This window comes from Hyla sarda, chromosome 1, assembly GCF_029499605.1.
Source record: "Hyla sarda isolate aHylSar1 chromosome 1, aHylSar1.hap1, whole genome shotgun sequence".
NCBI classification, from domain to species: domain Eukaryota; kingdom Metazoa; phylum Chordata; class Amphibia; order Anura; family Hylidae; genus Hyla; species Hyla sarda.
In genome coordinates, this window is record NC_079189.1 from 530406043 (window position 1) to 530428880 (window position 22838).

A 22838-nucleotide genomic window follows, 5' to 3' on the forward strand; every position below is an offset into this window, starting at 1 on the left:
GTAGCAAGTGATCAGTGATATAGAAATGTTGTCCCCTGACTCACACTATAAAGTCTTAGGGGGAGATTTATCAAAACCTGTGTAGAGGAAGAGTGGTGCAGTTGCCTATGGCAACCAGTCAGGTTACTTCTTTCATTTTTCACGGGTTTCTTTAAAAATGAAAAAAGCAATCTGATTGGTTGCCATGGGCAACTGCATCACTCTTCCTCCACACAGGTTTTGATAAATCTCCTCCTTAGTTTATTTCTTTTCGATTCAGCTTCAGCCGGTCTGACCGTTGTCAGCTCTTAAAAGCAGGAGAAAGCATTGCCAAGTCGCATCCCATAGGCTACACCAAAGAATCTGCACACAGCAAATAGGCAGTCAGGAGAGTTGTATAACTGCAACTACTCATTTTATGGGCTCACTTACTATATCACCTTAGTACTGCTCCCTTAGTGCAGAAATTATATCTCCAGCTGCATGAAGGTTCATACAGAGGAACAAGGAAGGCACACCTTGTTGGTGATGGGTCTGAGGGATCGGATAGGTGATAATATAATCCTGTAGTACACAGGAGAGACAGATCTCCTGTTTACACAATTTTTTTTAAATTAAACTGATGGTTTTAGGGAGGATTACCTAGCTGCAATATTGAAAGGTTTAATATGTATAATAAAAAATATGCTGGGATGAAGCAATTTACCCTGCAAAAATATTGGCAGTGAGCTAGCATTATATAGCAGAGTGAGCAGGCGGGCAGATCAGTGCAGCTCGGGGGTAAAGTAACTCCCTGAGTGCACCGAACCTTGTTAATATGCATATTGATTAAAATGAATTTTGCTGACAAACTGCATAATAAAGGTACATTACACAAAGATATTTTCAGCAGGTAAAATTCCTCTGACCTGCCAACAGGGAGAACCACTGAATTTTACATTGAAATTTTGACATGAAATTCACATTAAAATACTCAGTGGGAGTAAGACCTTAACTTGCATAACTTTCTCGCGTCTATGTTCAAGCCTCCAACTTCTCAGAATAATCTGTAATATAATAATATATGCCAGAATTCTACCATTTAAATCTGCCTATATTGTTGTGTCTTCCATTAAGTTTAGCTAGAACGCATTGCCAGGCCATTGTATGCCAAACCCAATAACCCCATTGACCTTAAAAAAAGGTGCTTTGTGATGATTGTCATACTGCGCCATGTTTACCATGAAATATGATGGAACTGAAGGCAGTTGGAACAGAAATAAGTTGTGAAATTAAGATAGCTTATGTGGGATCTTATTAATATAAGGGAAATCTTTTGTTTCTTAAAATAAAGAATTCTGTAGAAATCAACAATACTGTAAAAAACATATTCTTACCTACCTCACTCTCTTGGGGATCCCCCTGTGAAGTCTTCCCTTTCCCTGCGGCCTTGTTTTGGCAGTCACTACCTGTTCAGCCAATCACCAGATGTCCAGCTTCAGCCAGGGATTGACTCAGCAAGTCCGTCACTGCCAACACCAGTCTGTCCCAGAAATGGCAGCCAGAGCATTCAGCATGGGATTGGAAGACTTCACAGGGGGATCTGCAAAGGAATGAGGTAGGTAAGTATGCGTTCTGCAGCTGGCTTACAGACACAGAACAGTACAGAGTGGGAGAAGGGGCATGACTAATCTCTAATGATGCATAAAGATAGCATTTTTCAGTCTAACATTTAATGGGAGACAAAAATAGGATCCAATAGCTGGGATATTTGTTTCTATTTTCTATGTTTAGTTTTTCCTTTAAATCAGCTGATCAGTTTGATGCTTACCCTGCCGGGATCCGCCGCGCCGTTCTTCGGTAATCTTCGATTTTCGGTATATGCTAATGAGGTGCTAAGTGGCACTCTGACATCAGCGCCGCTGGCCGCAGCGCCGCCCAGCTCATCAATATTCCTCCCCTCCCTCTGCCTCTCCCTCTTTTCCCTGCTCTGTAATGAAGAGAGAGGGGAGGCATATTGATGAGCTGGGCGGCGCTGCGGCCAGCGGCGCTGATGTCAGAGTGCCAGTTAGCCTCGCCGGTGCCAGTTAGCACCTCATTAGCATATACCGTTAGCACCTCATCAGCATATACCAATCAGATTGCTTCTTTCATTTTTCAGAGGCCTTTTCAAAACTGAAAGAAGTGATCTGATTGGTTGCTATGGGCAATTTGTCAACTTTTCTTCTGCACAAGCTTTTATGAATCTCCCTAGTCACTACATATGGGATGCTTAAACTATGAGGGCACAATAGCACAGCAAGAAGTGGCGTGAAAGTAGTCACTGTATACACCCACATCCCTTTCTTGGCAGGATTCTGATGGATAGCGGTGATTCGCTGCATAAATGTGTAAACTCCCTTTCCCTCCCCCCTTATTAAAGACGTAAAATATAGATCAGCTTGCATGGACCAGTTGAGAATCAATCCGGTTAAAGGGGTTATCCTAGGATTGAAAGTTACTCTTTCTCCACAGGATTAGTGATGGCTAGCTAATTGATCTAGATCAGTGGGGGTCTGAATGCTGGGACCCTTACCATTGATACGAATGGAAGTCTTCTAGGTAAATGTACTGGCAGTGCACGTGCTTGGCCATTGCTTAATTCATTCTCTATGGGGCTCCTGAACAATGCTGAATGCTTTACTTGCTGCATACATGCTCCATAGACCTCCATTCTCATAATTGGTGGGGGTCTCAGCGTTCGTTTCCCAGCTGATGAGCTAGTTATATCCTATCCCGTGGATAGAAGGATAACAATAAATCTTGGAATAACCATTTTAACTCAGCAGTGGATTTACAGGCTGTAAAAGGGAAAACTGCAGGAAGTGCATAAAACACAGAGCACAGAGCTTCAGTGCATAAACCCAGGACCCCCGAATGGCAGGATATTAAAGGGGTACTCCGGTGAAAACCTTTTTTCTTTTAAATCAACTGGTGGCAGAAAGTTAAACATATTTGTAAATTACTTCTATTAAAAAATCTTAATCCTTCCAGTACTTATTAGCTGCTGAATGCTACAGAGGAAATTCCTTTCTTTTTGGAAGACTGATGACATCACGAGCACAGTGCTCTCTGCTGACATCTCTGTCCATTTTAGCAACCATGCATAGCAGATGTATGCTAAGGGCAGCATGGTGGCTTAGTGGTTAGCACTGCTGCCTTGCAGTGCTGGGGACTTGGGTCAAATCCCACTAAGGACAACAATAAATAAAGCATTATTATTATAATAACATCAGCAGAGAGAACTGTGCTCGTGATGTCATCAGAGAGCATTCCAAAAGGAAAAGAATTTCCTTTGTAGTATTCAGCAGCTAATAAGTACAGGAAGGATTAAGATTTTTTAATAGAAGTAATTTACAAATATGTTTAACTTTCTGCCACCAGTTGATTTAAAAGAAAAAAGGTTTTCACCGGAGTACCCCTTTAAAGTGTACGTGGTGCGAGTATAGCAATGATATATACAAATCTGTATGCCCCCCACTCTCACACATACATGTTTTTATTTAACTAGCAGAAAATCTGGGGTTGTCTGTTTTGTTTGGATATTTACCGTCTGCTTCTTTTCCAGGGTCAGATGACTGTATTGGCACAGTTTGGTGAAGATTTCCATCTCCCAGAAGATGCAGAGTTTTACTTTGTTTACAATGGGTCCAGTCACAGACATGTATCGTTTGCAGAACGCCTCTCTGCTAATTCTCTACAATCCATTTTCCCAGGTCAGAAGATATTTTCATTAAAGAAATATGAGCAGACTATATACTTCAACTGTGCCCCCTAAAATAAGCTGCTCAGAATGTCCTAGAGGTGCCCCCTAAATGATCAGCTTAATGGAAATGTGTCTCCTAGATCTTCTTCTTTTTTTCTTTTTTTTCTGATTAGGGAGTTTTGATTTTCTCATTGTAATTTCTTTTGGTAAAATGTTGGTACATTATTATGGGGGCTGCCTTCTCCCAAGAACTATTTTTAACAGTTTTTAAAGATATGCTTTACTGCAAGTCCCATAGACATAGGCAACAATAGACAGGAGCTGTCTCAATTACATGAATGGGATAGATTTCTGGGTATGCTCTGTGACCTTTTGAAGACATCATTGCACAGGGAGGGGGAGGCTGAGCTGTGAGTTTCACATATTGTCTTCTCTGTATACTGGTGTCAACTTTTCACTGTAACGCAACACACCGCTTTCCAGCAGCCACCTACTTATCACAGATAAAAAAAGAAGTTTCAGCTTAAAGCGTTAGTGTAAAAACATTTTACATGTCGTCCAAAGATGTCAAAAGAAAAGATTGCGGCGGTTCTCATGATCGAGGACTTCCGGATTATTATTAGATAGTTAAATGGAAAATTATAGAAAAAAATCACCAAAAATTCTTAATAAACATAATTAAAACAAAAACTTGATTTAAAGGGGTATTCCAGATTTTTTTTTTTATATCAACTGGCTCCAGAAAGTTAAAAAGATTTGTAAATTACTTCTATTAAAAAATCTTAATCCATCCCGTAGTTATCAGCTGCTGAAGTTGCGTTGTTCTTTTCTGTCTGACAACAGTGCTCTCTGCTGATACCTCTGCTTGTCTCAGGAACTGTCCATAGTGGGAGCAAATCCCCATAGCAAACCTCTAATGCTTCGGACAGTTCCTGAGACAAGCAGAGGTGTCAACAGAGAGCAGCTGATAACTACTGGAAGGATTAAGATTTTTTAATAGAGGTAATTTACAAATCTGTTTTAACTTTCTGAAGCCAATTGATATATAAAAAAAAAAGTTTTTTCCTGGAATACCCCTTTAAACAAAAGGTCATTTTCTGATGAGGCATTAGGTCCCATTCTTTGTAATACACACAATGCGTTACTCCTGTGTCTTAAATGAAAAAGCAAATCCTATATCTAGGAACTTTACTTTGTTCCGTAAGCAGCAGTCTTAGAAAACACCAAATAATAAAAATTATTTTAAAAGAAAACCTGCTTCTCAGGCAGGTTTTTTGGAAAAGGAATGTAATCCCAATAAGAAACATTTATCTTCAGATATAAAACATGTAGATAGTAGCAGATACGGCAAGTCTTTGCACATATCAGACACACACCATCATGTATGTGACAGCATTTTTTCTTCTCATGCGTTACATCCCATTCACATAAAGTCAAAGTTGATGAAGATGGTTTCAAACAAAATGGTGATTATTCAGGTAAAATTTATAGGAACTATTTCCTAGGTCCAAAGGTAAGACATCTAAAGGGTTACTCCACCCCTAGACATCTTATCCCCTATCCAAAGAATAGGGGATAAGATGTCTGATCGCTGGGGTCCCGCAGCTGGGACCTCCGCGATCTCTGTGCAGCACCCAGCGTTCATTTAGAATACTGGGTGCGGGCGGCGGGGTTCGTGATGTCACGGCCACGCCCCCTGAATGCAAGTCTAGGGGGCGTGTCGGTCACCACGCCTCCTCTGATAGATTTCCATTGAGGGGGGGCGTGGTATGACATCACGACCCCCGCCGCCCGCTCAAAGTGTTCGGAGCAAAATGTTTCGAACACTGAGGCACTGGAGTACCCCTTTAAGGAGCAAAGAGGGACATAGGTATACATAGTCGCTTGAGAGGTATGCATGGTCCTGTTGAGTCACTCATTATGACTCTCTGCTTTGACTCGCAAAAGAGAGTCCCAAACACGTGACACCTCTACCTCTCTGCTGTTCATATGCATGGAAAGAGATTGTCCTGATAGGGTGACCTTTTTATTTTCAATATCCTCTAGTTTTATTGGTTTTATTTGTTCTGCAAGGAGTACTGGAAAACCTAGTGTAAGTGTAGTTTGTAATAACTTTTAAATTTAGAAACACTTGACCTTATAATTCCCCAAAAGTGTGGAAACTTTTTTTTCTATACAAACGGTAGTACCTAAAATAAGAATCATTTTCTTATATAGGCTACAAGATGTGCCTCAGCTGCTCCACTAAATGTTCTTTATCTTTTCCAGGTCACAATTGCCCAGAGTCAGTAAGTGTGACGGTGTGTATGCACACTCACGGCTATTCTCCAGTCATCGTGTCTTGCGCATCTATCTCTTATGTCAGGGATAAAGTTTGCAGCATATCGCACTCTCTCAAGAGTCATTGTGACCGTCTTACTTCTTCCAGCCATGAGACCATACTTGAACAGTTTGATGTGGCTCCCCAGGACCTACAATTGCTAGACCGGAATATGATGCTGTGTTTAGCGCATGAGGACTTGACTTCTTCTTGGAATGTTTTAGGATCATATTCTCAGTCTGGTAAGGTTGCCTCATAGATAATTGTGTGTGTTTACCTGTATCCTATAATTATAAAAAGCTAAAGTTTTTTTAAAGCATTCATCTGTTTTGCCTGATCAATACCCCAGAGTGCATTTATGGCTTCATACTGTAAATATCCAGGTGTAAATATGGCTTTATAGACAGTTTTGGCTTTGGGATCAATTAAGTGAAGGCTCACTCTCCATTTGTATGGAACATGTGCATGACCGCTTTTTTTTTCTCATAAAAATGTTTTTATTTTCAAAATAACTGGGTACAGGAAAGGAAAATATAAGAAGGGAAATATGGGGAAAAATCATCAAACAAATAAAACAAACCAAGCAGGAGTAGTGACTTAGTACTATAAGAAGAATCCAATAGTAGCACCATAAGAATTGTAACATATGTCATATACATATATAATTAGAGTAAATACATTAACCTTACCAGTCGCGTCATTTACAAAAAATTAGAATGCCGTGAAAAAGTACAAGTACAATTTCCAGGGCTCAGGGCATACATTGCATGGTAATTAAATAATATGGTGAAAGAAGAGAAAAATAGACTACCCCTTAAGAATAGAAGAAAAAATTTACCTGCATCTAGCCATAAAGGGGATAAGTCAAAATATGCAAATAATCCACCATAAAAAAAAAAAGATAAAATAGACTTTGACAATCAGTCTAATTCAAGACTGGAGACCCCCCACCATCGAATTCCTAGTGTCAGAAGAGAGGTAGATAGTAGTATATTGTGAAGAATGAGTAAATTCCACCCATGGTTGCCAGAGTTTCAAATGAGCATCAGATCTAGAGGTATCATTAGCTAGCAATTGCTCCATTCTATGTAATATGTTGATTTCCATGAACCATTCAGTGATTGTGGGAGGCCGTGAAGTCTTCCACCAGCGCAGAATAACACAATATAAGAAATCGAAAAAGTGACTTTGAAGAACGGCAGCACTTCCAGAAAACATAGAAAGTAATAGAGGGGCAGGATCATTCTCTATAAGAACCCTAGAAACTTTATGTGTAGTTTCCAATACCTTGACCCAAACTGGTTTCAACAAGAGACATGACCACCATATGTGGCCCATAGTGCCAATACTCTGGTTGCATCGCCAGCACATAGAGGAAGTTTGAGGGTATATTTTTTGTAACAGGTATGTAACCCTGTACCACCTGGATAATCTTTTAAAATTAGTTTCCTGTATACTTCCCGATCGGGTCATCTTGTGACACAAAACGAACGATTTGTTTCAATCATCCTCAGAAAACTTTTTTCCAAAGTTCTTTTTCTCAACCCTCAATATATGTGGGTCGGTGTTCATTAGTTAAGTCAAGGAGTAGATTGTAAATTAAGGATATCGCTCTGTCTCGCTAATCAGATGCCACACAATTTTCCAAAGGAAGACAAATTCCTAGTAAGGGATAGAGCCTTCCCCTGAGAGGCTATAAAATGATGTAATTGGGCGTATTCTAGAAGCATCTTTCTCATGGGATTTACACCGAACGCCAATTCATGAAGGGGTTTAATATTAAGACCGTACATCAGAGAATAGACTGATAATGGCGAGTTACTAGAAATGGATAACAACTTAGAAAACCCAATCCGGGTATAAATTGTGGATTGCCATAAAAGGGGGCGAGGGGGCCATTTGTAGAGAAAATTTGGGTTTTGGGTAAGTAAGTCTTACAAAGTGACCTAAGTGACAGGGCTATGGGAGATGGCACAGTAGGAACATTTGGTAGAACAGATAGAGGCAACCAAGGAAATGATGTAAAAGAATACCGCAAGATAGTAGATTCGAAGATCACCCAAGGTTTAATATTATAAGCATGAAGACCATCTAAGATTCTTACCAGTGCTGACGCCATAAAATCATCCAAGGAAGATGGGACCCTAATGCCTAAATACTTGATAGAATGAGAAGCTAAAATTAGAACGGATCCTGTCCAGTTCAGATGATGATAAACCAACATTAAGGGCCACACTCTTACAAACATTCAACTTATAATTACTATAACATGAGAACTCTTTTATAGTAGAGAACAAAGCAGGTAAGAAAGTATGGGGAGAGGAAAGGTATACTAATAAGTCATTGGCAAAAGCTGAGCACTTATAAACCACATTAGGTAGAGTGAGGCCCATAATGTCAGGATTATTTCGAATGACGTTCATCAGGTGTTCCATACATAAGATATATAACGTAGGATAAGAGACAACCTTGACGCGTGCCGTTCTGAATAATCACTCGGGACAAGGATCTGTTTATTCGTATTTGAGCCCAAGGACATACCTATAATGCAATATCCTGTCTCGCATCACTTAACTTAATCCAATTTGTTCCAGCGTTGCATCTAGGAATCCTCAATCCACCCAATCAAAGGCCTTTTCTATGTCTAATGAAAGAAGCATCAAGGCCTGGTGCGAGTGTCGAGCAAAAGCACGGTGTGATCTCTTGCTTCTCTGTGAGGGACAAAGCCTACTTGGTCTGGGTGGATTAGGGATTCCAGATAACATGATAGACGGTTGGCAATAAGCTTTGCATACAGTTTAGCATCAGAGTTTATTAGCGAAATAGGGTATTAACTTGCACAAAGTTGGGGATCTTTGCCTTCCTTAGGTATCACTACTATATGTGCCCCTAAAAAGGATTGTGGGAAAGGAGAGGAGGAAGATATATTATTAAAAGCAGAAAGTAGAGGCAGAGAAAGATCAGAGATCAATTCCTTATAAAACCTAGCTGAATATCCATCGGGTCCAGGGCTTTTGCCTGAAGGTAAAAGGGAGATACCTACTTACAATTCCTCCTCTGTAAAGGGTTCTTCCAGTGTTGTAACCACCTCAGGAGGGAGTGTCGGAAGAGCAGTAGTCTTCACATATTTAGAAAGAGAAGGGTAAGCAGAAGAGTTATGAGTAGGTGAGGAAGAGGAAGGAAGTTGATATATAGAGGAATAATATGCATGAAAAGCAGCGGATATATCCTTTGTATAGTGGGACACCAAACCTGAAGTCATTTTGATGGAGGAAATATAGGAAGCGGCCCTCTTATCTCTAAGGGCTCTCGCTAGAAACTTGTCAAGTTGGTTGCCCCACTCATAAAAAGTCTTACCACATAATTGGCGATATCTCTTCCACTTTAAGTCAATTAGTTGTTTGATCTCGGATCTGACTCGTTGTAATTCCCTAAAAGTATTTTCTTGAAGTGTAGATTTATGGTTAGTCTCAAGAGTGTGCAAAGTAGATAATAAAGAGGACAGCTTCGCAGCAGCTTCCCTCTTCAGTCTGGAACTGTGTTGTATAAGTATCCCTCTTAGCACACTCTTTAACGCTTCCCATTTCATCTGAGGAGATTTACTGTTAGCGGCATGGTCTGTTTAAAAATGTTGGATTGTGGAGCGAAGATCGGAAAGGCAAAGTGAGTCAGATAGCAAGGTCTCATTTAACTTCCATGTGTAAGAGGATTTTTGTAAGGAGGGGAGAGTGAAACTGAGAGAGACAGGAGCATGATCAGAGTATAGGATAGAGCCTATGGAAACGCTAGAGATATTAGGGAGAAAAGCATGAGAGCAAAATATATAGTCCAGACGACTATAAGAATTCTGAGATCAAGAATAATATGTATAGTCCTTAGATGTGGGATTAGATACTTAATACGTATCACACAATTGCATAGAGTGTAGTTTATGTGAAATGAGCGTAAGTTGGCTAGAAATCGAAAAGGTGCCCGATGAATTATCCACCTCAGGGTGTAGGGGAACATTGAAGTCTCCACAAAATAGGATAGTACCGTTTACAAATGAGGTAAGAGCATCAACAGTAGAAAGAAAAAAGAAGTTTGGTCCTGGTTAGGAGCATAAATTGAAGCAATAGTGAACAAATGGCCTGCCAGTTCGCAATTTTAAAAATAAAAATCTAGCTTCCGTATCTACCAAGGTAGAGAGGACCTTGATAGGCACAGATTTCTGAAATCCTACGGACACTCCCCTAGTACGAGACTCAGAATTAGTAGCATGATACCAAACAGGATAGTAACGATTGCTTAGAGTGGGGGTATTGAAGTGGGTTTCCTGAATTCATAAAATATGAGTTTTCAGCTTATGGAAAGCATAAAGAATTTTTGCCCTCTTCTCTGGGACATTAAACCCTTGAACATTAAGGGTAGAAACTGTAGGATAAGCCATTGTCCCATAAAAAGGAATGAAAGCAAAAACATGTCACAGAGAAGAGAGCGAAAAGCAAGGTTAAGAGATGCCCGTGCCCATCTGAAAAAAATCATAGTCCATGAAGTGCCTGGAATAAAAACAGTAAAAAAAAAAACACAAAAATAACAAAAAAAAGCAATCCTGCCTATATCAGTTGCACGATACCTAAACTCACCTAAAACATAGCATAGCCTAACTAGACTAATCCTAACTGGGGGATAGTGGAAGGCGGCACAAGTCACATATAGAAACAATGAGAGAAGAACAATAGCATCCATATAGAAATAAAATGGGGGGAAAAGGACAGAACCTGAGCGGCTATGTACAATATTTAGCTACGAGAGGGGAAATTCTACATTAATATTAGGGGGACCCTCTCTAAGGGAGTATTGTAGCTAAGACAGGCAAGGGGAGGAGATAAACATAAATGATATCTTTAAGTCTCAAGTAGTAAACATATCAAATAAAAAAAAAAAAAAAAAAAAACTGCATAAAGTTATATGTATCAGACGTATGTTCCGGAACCAGAAGACATCACACGGGAGCCAGTAGAAGCAGGATCAGCGACGTCTAGATGACTTCTGAGGTTGGCGCTGTGAGAGAGGCGGTGCCCCATCCACAGAGGGCGAATAGTGTTGAGCTGAAGATTGAGAGGAAGGCGACTTGAAGAGCAAGTCTCAGTTTAAGTCCTTATAAAATGCTCCCATTTTGGAAGAGGTATAGGAGACATGTTCAGAGTTTGAAAGAAAGGTGATAAATCCGCTGGAGACTATAGTGTAGAGATGACATCTCCTTGATGTACAATTAAAGAAAAAGGGAAACCCCATTTGTAGGGAATTTGTTTAGCTTGCAAAACAGAAAGTAGAGGCTTCAAGGTAGACCTTTGTCGCAGAGTCCTCAGAGAGAGATCTGGAAAGAGTTGTAATTTAACGTCCAGATAGGTGATCTCTGTAAGCATATGTGTCTTTCTTTTTGGACATAATAGTGTAGCTTACAAATAACATCCTTAGGATGACTGGGATCAGAACTTTTTGCACGTAGTGCATGGTGTGCCCTGTCCATAGCAATCATGTTAGTGGGGGGATTGCCCAAGATATTATTAAATATAGCTGGAAGTACTTGCATAAGATCCTGGAGAGGTATTGACTCCAGGAGACCCCACACTCGTATATTAATCTTGCAATTCCAATTTTCAAGGTCGTCGAGGTTAGTAGTCAAGGAACGCAGAGTTTGTGTATGAGACTGTACCGTAGCTTGTAGATCAGTGACAGCACTGAGGATCTAAGGGAGGCTGTGAACATAACTCTGCCAGAGGAGAGGACACCTGAAGAGGAGTTTCCCCTGTCTGTGGGAGTGTTGGCCCCAGTAGAACCGCTGCAGAGGTACACTTGGAGCTCTGTGCTGTGAAGCAGGACGAGCTGCCTGCGACATCTCCACACACTGCGCAGGCTGTATGAGAGTCCCGGAAAGAGCAGGCCCTTGACTCACTTACCGAAGTTGACTGCGGGAGATTGCTGGGGTGAAAAAAGGAGGTAATCGCTGGAGTGCTTGTCTGAGGCTTTGGAGATCCTTTAAAATGCTTTCAGCAGCGGGATTTCCCCATTACAGGTGTTAATCCTCCATAGATCGCTGCTCAGGACGGAGCTCTGCCTAGAAGCGTCCGACCGCCAGCGCACTATGACTGCTTTTTTTTATTTGCATCATAAAATTAATTGTATGCACAGGACAACAATAATTGGATAGGCCAAATAGGGAATTTGGGAATCAACCTATAAGAAAAAGATCTTGGTGGTAAGAGATTGGCTCCAGTATTGGTGCGAAGTGGCTTTCTCTTGTGCTGAACCTTGAAGGCCCATCCTTGTGTCAGAGTGTGATCCCACCAGGGCATCCTCGTGTACTAGGAGGACCAGCCAGACCTTTTTTATAGGTCATTATAAAGAAATAGTAATAAGTGTGTCGCATTCTTTTCTGGTTTGGTTTTCTGCATCTTGTTGGTGTAGAAAAGCTGTTATCTACTTTTCGGTGATAAGAATCGATGTTACAAAAGTTGCTTAATTGGTTTTTTGAGCATTTGAATGGCTGCACAAACTTGTCCATCACTTACGGTTGTTCATGTGGCTGTTTATTTCTATCATTTGAATGTTTCCTTGTTCGCTGCCTGATCTTTGGACCTTTTACACAGGGCAGTGATTTCAAATGGACATTGTTACAAACATTCACTTCGCTCATAATTGCTTTATGTCAGAGCCCTTTAATATTTCTGTCAGGTACATTCTTTTTGCTGCTATTGCTGGAAAAAGGAAAGCAAAGCGAGCATGAAACAGCCTGTAAAAGTGTGCTCTCAGATCTCTTAGAAGCAGCTGGGCAGCCTATCATTTATGGGGGTCTTATAGACTTTACAACCACAATATTATAGAAAATATTTAATGAAGACTACTAAATTACTACTACTAATTACTAGTTAATTTTTCATTTAGGAAGCAATAAAAGAAAAATGGAAGTGTGTTCATAGCCTTTAAACTGGTATTATTTAAAAACAAAAGGGGAGATTTATAAACACCTGTGTAGAGGAATTGCCCAGTTGCCCATAACAACCAATCAGATTGCTCCTTTCATTTTGCAGAGGCCTTGTTTAAAATGAAAGAAGTAATCTGATTCCTCTGCTCAGGTCTTAATAACTCTCCCCCAAAAACTTTTTGATTTGGTTTTGAGAATTGTTTTGTCCACAGTCAGTATAAAAGGAAAACCAAAAATACTTTTTCTGATTGGTCTAGACTCTAGGAGTTCAGTCTTCCACCGATTGCTAGAACCAGTGGGAAGAACAGCTCACTAAGCCTGTTGTTTACCCACTTTTTCTCCCCCAGACCAGACAGATTTCTCCAGTAGTCTGTGGGACTGTCTCCTGCAGTGAGAGAAGCACTCAGCCGGGGGCTTCTGCCCCCTGGTTCTAGTGATCGATGGTGGCCTGAACACCCGTACTCCCATTAATCAAAAACGTTGGCATGTCTTCAGAACATGTATTTTTCAGACAGGTACACTTAATCTGTGAAAGACTGGTGTGTGGTGTGAATTTCACTAGAGGGGGGAATTGTTCTTTAACCTTGTGTTTTATCACTTTTCAAATTGCTGTGATCAGTAGGTTGTTATCCAGACTTCTAGACTACACTATAGTCAATGAATAATAGGTTCACGCTACAACCGCTACTTGATGCAGATATAGGCTGACATTTATCATTGTCTTTAGACAGTTTTTTGTGCCTACAAAAAGGTGCAAAACAGGCGCAAGCTCTGTTAACTTGCGCCTTTTTTGCACCTTTTGGTTTACACATTTTTGCTGATTTTGAGTTGCAATCCACTCATTTTGGCAATACACATGATATGGAAGGGTTTTATGAGCTGCGCCTTTTTGTGAAAAGGCGCAAAAAAGGAGCAAAGCCACTAAAGAGTCTCTAAAACTACACCAGCCCAGACTTAGCTTAGCTTTTTGGTGTATGTGAAGTGAGAAATTTCAGAAAATGTGACCTGCACAACATGTATCAAATGCTCTGCAACCTTTTCTATAAATCTGGTGCTCCTACACATTTCCAGCACACAAAAAAAAAAATTGTAGAAAAATGCTTCACTTACACCTACAATGATAAATGCCGGCCATAGTGCTGACAGATAAAATTTTATGGACATTTATAACCTTTTGATACGGAAATATAAATGTTTGTTGTTTGGTTGAATAGTATTTAGCATATGCAGTTGTTGGAGTTTTCTTTATTAACCATTTGAATTAGATTTTTACCTAATGCATCCTTTATTTTTACCTAATGCAAAGTCTAGGGCGTATGTTTCACGCTAGTAGGTCATACCTCTGTCTGTTACAAGTATTGTTGGAAAATGATTATTCAATCTCATGCAAGGATAAGAAAACAATTGCACCATTTTTTCTTTAGTTTTCATCCAATCTGCTATTACTAGCTCATCTGCATGTCTTAAAATATGCTAATAGCAGTCGGCCATCTTTTTTATTTTTTGGTTGAACGCTCCATTAATGAATCAGCGGTGCTTGTCGTCCTACTACATGAAAGCACAAGTGACCATCGGTGACCCTCCACCTTCTGCTTTCCTGTCCCCGCAAGCTTCCTGCTTCACTAATGTTGCCCATTGTTCCATGTGTTGTCATGCTTCCTTGGCAGCCGGTGGCGACATAATATTGTACACAGTCTGCTTCAAACCTTTAGTGGTCAATCACAAACATATGATACACCACAGATCATTGGCTACTGAGGCGCTGTACTATAAATTACGCCTATTGGGGAAATAATTGTTACTTCATTTGTTCATTTCTCAGACTTATATACCCAATGCAAGTCATTTTATTTGTGTTTCACAAAATGTATGGGGTTTAAAGGGGTACTCCACCCCTACCTAAACATCTCATCCCCTATCCAAAGGATAGGGGGTAAGAAGTCTGATCGCGGGGGTCTGCTGGGTGCAGGCAGCAAGGGGTAGTGAAGTCACGACCACGCCCCCTTGTGACGTCACGCCACGTCCCCTCAATGCAAGTCTATGGAGGCAGCCGCCACGCCCCCTCCCATAGACTTGCATTGAGGGGGCGAGGCGTGACATCACGAGGGGTGTTTCCGTGACATCATGACCCCCGCCGCCTGCTCCAAGCATTCGGAACCAAATGCTCTGAATGCTGGGGCAGCAGCTTACCCCTTTAACAATTCCCTGAAGAGAGGTCCAGGTGGTTTTTTCAGTAAATATGGAAAACGTGAAATATTGACTCTGGTGGCCATTGCCTGTTATGTTCTCCCTGGGAAGAACTACGGTGCTTTTACATATTCTGCTATACAGATGCGGCTAGGGTGGGTGATAGGAAGTCTAATGGAGAATCTGGAGGCCCAGGATATCTTTAAAAACTGCAGTTTTTATTCCACCATAAAGTGCAATATTTTTTAACTGTGGCAAAGGAAACGCTGACTGTAGTAGACTTGACTTGACTGTAGGTAGTGACAGCAGACATAGAGGACTTGACTTACTGACATGTGGCTACTGGTTAGGCTTGAGGCCTCCAGATGTGCTGGACACTGGCTCTGAGACATCTTGTCTTTACTGTGCCTCAGGATCTAAGAGAGAGATTGTAATGGCTGCCCATCTTTTAAAGGGGGGATGAGCCAGAAGCCCATAGGTCAAGCTGCAGGTCACCTAGTTAGCTGGTGCTCTCTGGGTAACAAACATATCATGTGGACACATTATCATGTGACTTACTCAAAGGTCCTTAATACATAACACACATAACACTATACATAAGATATATCACTATGGGCAGACACTGCAGGAGGGCCCCTAGACACTAGTACTGTACGGTACTATATCCCATACTAGGACATCATAATATATATATATATATATATATATATATATATATATATCAGCTGTGCTCTGCTGTCATAAAAATGCACTAAGCAATAACGTATATTTATAGGCTATACTTTATTGTCATGTTAAAACAGAGTGCATCATAAAGGAGCAGATAATACATAAAGCAGTACTGTATATTTATAGCTGTCATGATGTCATAATTGATGTCATCATAAATACCTTGAAAAAATTCATTATTATCCTTGTACACACAAAATTATCCTTGTATACACATTTATTTAAATGTTGTTTTTTTGTAGTTTTTTTAATTAGAAAAATTTTAAAGCCTATAGAGTTATTGGTCAACGTATGCATACAGTTGCCTATGCTTAAGCTATATGTTCAGGAAAACATGTAAGCATAGAGCAAGGTGTGAACAGAACCCACTATTACATTCCAATTTATACACCAGAGCTCTCAGCTGATCATTGTTTACATCAGACATGTTTTTTGCACATTAAGTTTGAATAAATTGAGCACATTTTTCACGTTATTAGTGCTGCATTGAACAGTTTTTTTGGATTCTGTGAGACACTTATGGGACCTTGCCTTCAACCTTTGCCTGCGCCCGCACTTAGAATTGCATAATTTGGATGCTTTTGCTTGAGATGGGGCCAGTCAACCATGGGATCAGTCCGTTAAATTCCATTCCCTGACATCATGAGAGAGTCAGGAGGCCACCATATACATAAGATCAGTGTTTCCCAACCAGTGTGCCTCCAACATGCTAGGAGTTGTAGTTTTGCTACAGCTGGAGGCACACATGTTAGGAAACACTGCATTAGATGGTCAGACAACTCCACAGAGATTGGCAGGTTTGACAGACTTTATTCTAGTGTGTATGACCAGCTTTAAAGGGGTTATCCACCATAAGGTGATTTTAGTATGTACCTCCCAGACAGTAATGGGCATGCTTAGGAAGGCTTGTCATGGGGCTAAATGGCTGTGTTGTAAGATTACCCTAAAGCTGTGGCTATCTTTTTGTGAACTGGGTACTTTCTGTTGGAGTTTGTTCTCTCAAACTACAAATCCCATAGTTCTTAGTAAGTGTGAGTTCACTTTCATCCCTCCCACACCGCAGCTGCATTCCATTCAAAAGACCATTGAAGCAGGACAGGCTCTCTTTGCACACCTGACTAGTGATATCATGTCTCGATGCACTTCAACATGGGAAAACCCGTAGCCTGAGAAATTTAGTATGCTGTTATAAATAAATATTGGGGCAAAGGATTGTGAGACCACCATCACACACTGGTACAGACAATATATTATGAACTACACTAACTTTACTGCTTAGTATTACTTGTCACGTGTCTGTACTTTACATCCCAGAGACTTTTATCCATTCCCATGGTCATGATGGCCATTTCCAAATGCATTTATCTTCTGTCATGAACTAGAAGTAAAATAATTCTTAGCACTGGTCAGTTGTTCACATGCCTTTCATGTATCTTTATATAGTTATTTCCTCCACTTCTGTAGTTTTTGCTTTGTGGTGGTGCTGACCTATGACCTTTGCACAGTTGGATGTGTATACGGCCTGTTGTGTGGGAGTCTGCTCCATATAGGCTCCACTTCATGAGTTTTCCTGGTCAGAGTTTGTCTCCAAGTTATACAGCTGTATTACTGCAGGGTATGAGCAGACAGGAAAGGTGGGCTGCAGAAAAGGCCATGGGAAGGGTGAATTGTATTATTGTCCCAGTGCTTTTCATATTGTAGTTTGCTTTTTTTCTACATGTGGCTGATAAATCCATTAGTAGTTCACATTCATTGAAACCCACAAGACAAATCTTTAAAGGGGTACTCCTTTGCTATCCTGCTTTTTAGCTTACCTTACTACTGTGGCTGTGTTCTGTTCTATCCTCTTTGCCCATTCTTATTGCTGGCTTTGTTTTTTTGTTGCGCCCCCCCCCCCCCCCCCGTTGGTTTTGGGTTACTGTTGCTCCTTGACTTCATGTGTTTAGCGGGGTTAGGACTACAGTTCCCAGGCAAACCTGTGCCTGCCTGGCCGGTAATTTGTCCGGGCCTGTTGTAATAATATCACGCCAACCTGGGCTTCTCTCATGCCCTTCCTAATGAATTATTCATAGAATGTTGCCCTTATTATCATAGTTATTGCCGCCCATGATACGCCCTGGGTTTGCATTTCAGGGCGTGGTTTTCATTTCATGCCGCCCTGGTCATTCTACCTTGTTAGCGCAAGTCTGCGCGGCTGTGGCCAATCACTTTGCTGTGCTGCTGTGCTGCTGCGTTGCCATCTCATCCTGATTGGAAAAGAAACAGCAAATCAACACATTTAGGGGAAAGGCCCTGAAACCGGGAAAGGAGGAGCCCCCACAAGCAGTATGAATATTCAACAGGGTGGTGGGGGGGGGGGGGTGAGAGGCATAGCGCAAAGCACAGTAATACCCATTCTGTACACGTCACGAATCAAACATGGCCGCGGAATATAACAAATATTTGGTCGCCATCAAACGGATACAACAGAAACTACTGATCTTCCGACATAAACATAAGGTAGGATTGAAAGGAAACTATTCACGCTAGTGTACTATAACTCCGGAACAAATAAAATATCAGGTCGGTGACTAAAGTTAAGTAAGCAGTGCACAACCAATGGAGTACCCCTTTAAATGCTCACAGTTGTTTTAACAATTTTTATTTTTATCTTTATTGCACAGTACATATAAGAAAAAACTTTGTAAATTATCTTAGCAGAGAAAAATTCCCCTTTCTCTGCTTAGCAGGCTCCTTTCCTACAGCCCTCCTAAACTCCTCTTACTGTATGAAAAACTGCTCAATTCTGTCCTCAGAGGTTAGAGGATTAAAGGAATGCGGTTACTTGCTGACTATACAAGTCTGTGGAGAGGAAAAGAGGGAGATGGTAAAAGGAGTAGCTTGAGACAGACAGAAACAAACAAACAGACTGCATTGAAATTACAGGAGTTAATAGTAACATATAGTATTAGATCTCACCCTAGTGCTTCATTCACAGCTTAGACTGTTCACCACTGCTCTATAATGTCCTCCATGCTGTTGCTGCTTTTAAAGGTGTGTATGAGAGAGCAGGATTCCCTATCTGTGTGTGTACAGTGTATGAATCCTATACATTACTCTCCACCCACTGGGACACTTGAAAATTACAGATGAAGCCTGCTGAAGGAAAATCTGATGAATATACAAGTTATATAATTGCCTGAAATAGTGAAAGACAGCTTATACAGAAATATATCTTGAGTATCTCGGTTTTTACTTTAGCAAGTCAAAAACCCAGATACTCTGGCATTCCAGCAATGATGTGCAACAGTCAGACACATGTAGTAATGACATGTCATTACTGGAGGCTGGGTGTACTTCTTCCAACTTGCAAAATGTGCTACAGCTTCTTCTCCACAACCCTGTGCCATGTGGGGCTCAATGTGTCAGCATGTTATTGCATTTTTCTCCCCTAAAAACAGAAATTCTAGGGGAAAATCTCTCTGTAATAGGCATCTTATAGAACATGCCACATTAATTAATTCAACAGAATGTTTCTACCTGTTTTACCGTTAGTGGGGAAGGTGCATGCCCACATGGTCATAGTAATAATCTGTGCCAGGGCAGCTGCTGCAGATGGAATCTCTGTCCAGAATTTCCCTGAGTGGAAATTCTGTAGTGTGAAGAATATGATTCGGTAAATTTACATATTAACCATTAAATCCTTAAAGAGATACTCCGATAGAAAACATATTATCCCCTATCCATGTCTAATCAGGGGGGTCCCCCACGATCTCCGCTGCAGCACTTCAATAATCCGGTGCACGGAGAAAACTCTGCTCCATGTCTGATGACTGGTGACTTCAGCCACCATGCCCCCTCCATTCATGTCTCTAGGAGGAGGCATAATGGCTACGTACTAGCCGTCACGCCTCCTCCCAAAGACATGAATAGAGGGGGCTCCAAGCTTCGTGATTAGACGTCTTATCCCCTATCCTTTGGATAGGGGATAAAATGTTTTCCGGCGAAGTACCCCTCTTAGTAAGTCCTGGTGCTCTGGTACTTAATGCACCAGGACGTCCGTTTACTTCTTGTACATGAAGCAACCACAGGAGCTGCTATTGCGTTATGCATGGAGGGTCCTGGCTGCCGGTAATGGAGGGTGTCAGCGATCATTCTGATGTCTGCCATTAACCCTTCAGATGGTGTAAGAAATACTGATCACGGCATCTGAAGCATAACGGGGGCTTAATAAGGCTCATCTGACCACCTGCGACACGACCACATGGGGCCTGATGAGCCAAGATGGTGGCTGGAAGTCCCCTTACCTGCCTCCTGCTGTGATCTTCTCTGGTCTGCCTTATGGAAACCAGAGCAGTTGATTACAGATTATACTGGTCAGTGCCCTGCTTATGCATAGCACTAAACAGTATTAGCAATCTAAAGATTGCTATAAATGAGCCCTCATACAGCCTGAAAAGTGAAAAAGTTATAGAGGTCAGAATAGGGCAATTTTAAACATACTTATTTTGTTAGAAATCAGAGTTCTTTTAAAAGCTGTACAATAATAAAGCATGTAACTATGGGCATCATTTTAATCGTATTGACTTACAGAATAAAGAAAGCATGTCAGTTTTACCATGAAGTGTACAGCGTGAAACTTAAACCCTCCAAAATTTGCCAAATTGTGGCTTTCTTCTAAATTTCCCAGCACAAATAATAATTTTTTAGTTTCGCCGTACATTTTCTGGTAAAATGAACGGTGTAATTACAAAGTACAATTGGATGGGCATATCGATCTGTGGATGAAAAAATTATAAAATAGTTTTGGCTCTTAGAAGGCAAGGAGGAAAAGATGAAAATGAAATTGTTTTAAATGCTAACAATGGTCTGTGTCCTTAAAGGGATAGTCCAGCGAAAAACAACTTATGCCCTATCCAGAGGATAGGGGATAAATGTTTGATTGCGTGGGTTCAAACACTTATGAGGACCCCTGCATTCTTCTGCCGGGCACCCCGTTGTGTGGTGCAGAGCTGCGTCCTATGCAGTTCTGTGTTTGCCCCTCCTCTCAGCTGTCTGGAGATTTCCGAAGATATAGCTCTGCACCTCCCTCAGCCCTGTACATTATTCCCTCCTCGCACCTCTCTCAGGAGGAGAGGAGGGATGTAGATTTTCACAGCCCTTTTCCTGTCAGCAGGAGGGAAGTACATTTTCTCAGCCCCGCTCAGGGACATAGATTTTTACAGCCCTTAGGGCCTGAGGTGACAGGAGGCTGTGAAAATTGACATCCCTCCTCACCTCCTGAGGGAGGTTCAGAGTTGTGTCCTGCCCAGTGCTGCCTTCCCCTGCCCTCACTGTATGTTCGGAAATCTCCCGACAGCTGAGGGGAGGACGCAGTTCTGCACCTCACACCGGCTTTATGAGAGACTGCACGCACTCCATTCATTCTCTATGGGAATGCCAAGAGACCAGAATGCTGTACTTGGGCATCTCCGGTGTTCCAATAGATATAAATGGAGCATGTTCCGTCTTGCGGATAGGGGATAAGTTGTTTTTTGCAGCACTACCCCTCTAAGGGGTTTAAATTGGAATGCAACCTGTAAAAATCACACAACCAAAAAAACACTTAGACAAACCATTGCAAAGGACACAAATAGTAGTAGTAGTAGTTATAGTAGTAGCAGTAGCATTAGCAGCAGCAGCATTCTGTCTCATGCACATGGCTCAGCTCTGTGCATGAGGCCCAAATCATACGACTCTGTGAACCACCTCTTGGCATGAAATGTTAACTCTGCGTGTAAACCATTGTCATGTACCTGCTTACAACTGTTTGTCATATATTGTTCCTGTAACAGGTGCAAAATGTAATACTGGGTGTGTGGTTGTTACTGCGTGGGAACTTGTAGTCATAGAAATGCAGATGAGGATGACGTGGCTCACCTGGTGTGTGTTGTTCTGCTACTGAAATAGCAACTTCAGCAGTTTTCACTATCTTGCTTAAAACTGCACTTAAAGGGGTACTCCAGTGGAAAACTTTTTTTTATTTTATTTTTTTTTAAATCAACTTGTGCCAGAAAGTATAACATATTTGTAAATTACTTCCATTAAAAAATCTTTACCCTTCCAGTGCTTTTTAGCAGCTATATGCTACAGAGGGAATTCTTTTTTGTTTTAGAATTTCTTTTTTGTCTTGTCCACAGTGTTCTCTGCTGACACCTGATGCCCGTATCAGGAACTGTCCAGAGCAGGAGAAAATCCCCATAGCAAACCTATGCTGCTCTGGACAGTTCCTGACACGGACAGAGGTGTCAGAAGAGAGCACTGTGAACAAGACAAAAAAGAAATTCAAAAAGAAAAGAATTTCCTCTGTAGTATACAGCTGCAAATAAGTACTGGAAGGGTAAAGATTTTTTTTAATAGAAGTCATTTACAAATCTGTTTTAACTTTCTGGCACCAGTTCATTTAAAAAATGAGTACCCCTTTTAAGCTGCAACAAGAAAGCCCCCAAAACATATATAATATGTATGCTTTTGTTGTGGTTTTTAGCTTTAACAACTTATTTCATGCTGTAGAGCAGTGTTTCCCAACATGGGTGCCTCCAGCTGTTGCAAAACTACAACTCCCAGCATGCCCGGACAGCCAACGGCTGTCTGGGCATGCTGGGAGTTGTAGTTTTGCAACAGCTGGAGTTACACTGGTTGGTAAACACTGCTCTAAAGCCTGGGTCTCCAAACTGTGAACCTCCCGCTGTTGCAAAACTACAGCTCCCAGCTTGCCCAGACAGCGTGGTTGTCCAGGCATGCTGGGATTTGTAGTTTTGCAACTGCTGGAGGCCCACAGTTTGACGACCACTGCTCCAGAGTGCTACAAATCTCCTTCAGGGTAGGGTGATGAATGCCGTATTTTGCTGCATATTTTCCTACCTAATGAAATCAACGGGTAGGAAAAAACGCAGCAGCAAAATACGTCATGT

The 22838-nt window shown here is 41.2% G+C and overlaps 1 protein-coding gene across 5 annotated transcripts in view; it reads left to right on the forward strand.

Moving 5' to 3' along the window:
- The window catches only part of ARHGEF28 (Rho guanine nucleotide exchange factor 28), a 270524-nt gene that overhangs the window by 70314 nt on the left and 177372 nt on the right, over nucleotides 1-22838 (forward strand). For all 5 annotated transcript variants that reach the window (XM_056539915.1, XM_056539902.1, XM_056539924.1 and 2 more), the window contains exons 3-4: nucleotides 3566-3713; nucleotides 5972-6265. In XM_056539915.1, the coding sequence (XP_056395890.1) occupies nucleotides 3566-3713; nucleotides 5972-6265 (442 nt within the window). The remainder of the gene's footprint in view (nucleotides 1-3565; nucleotides 3714-5971; nucleotides 6266-22838) is intronic.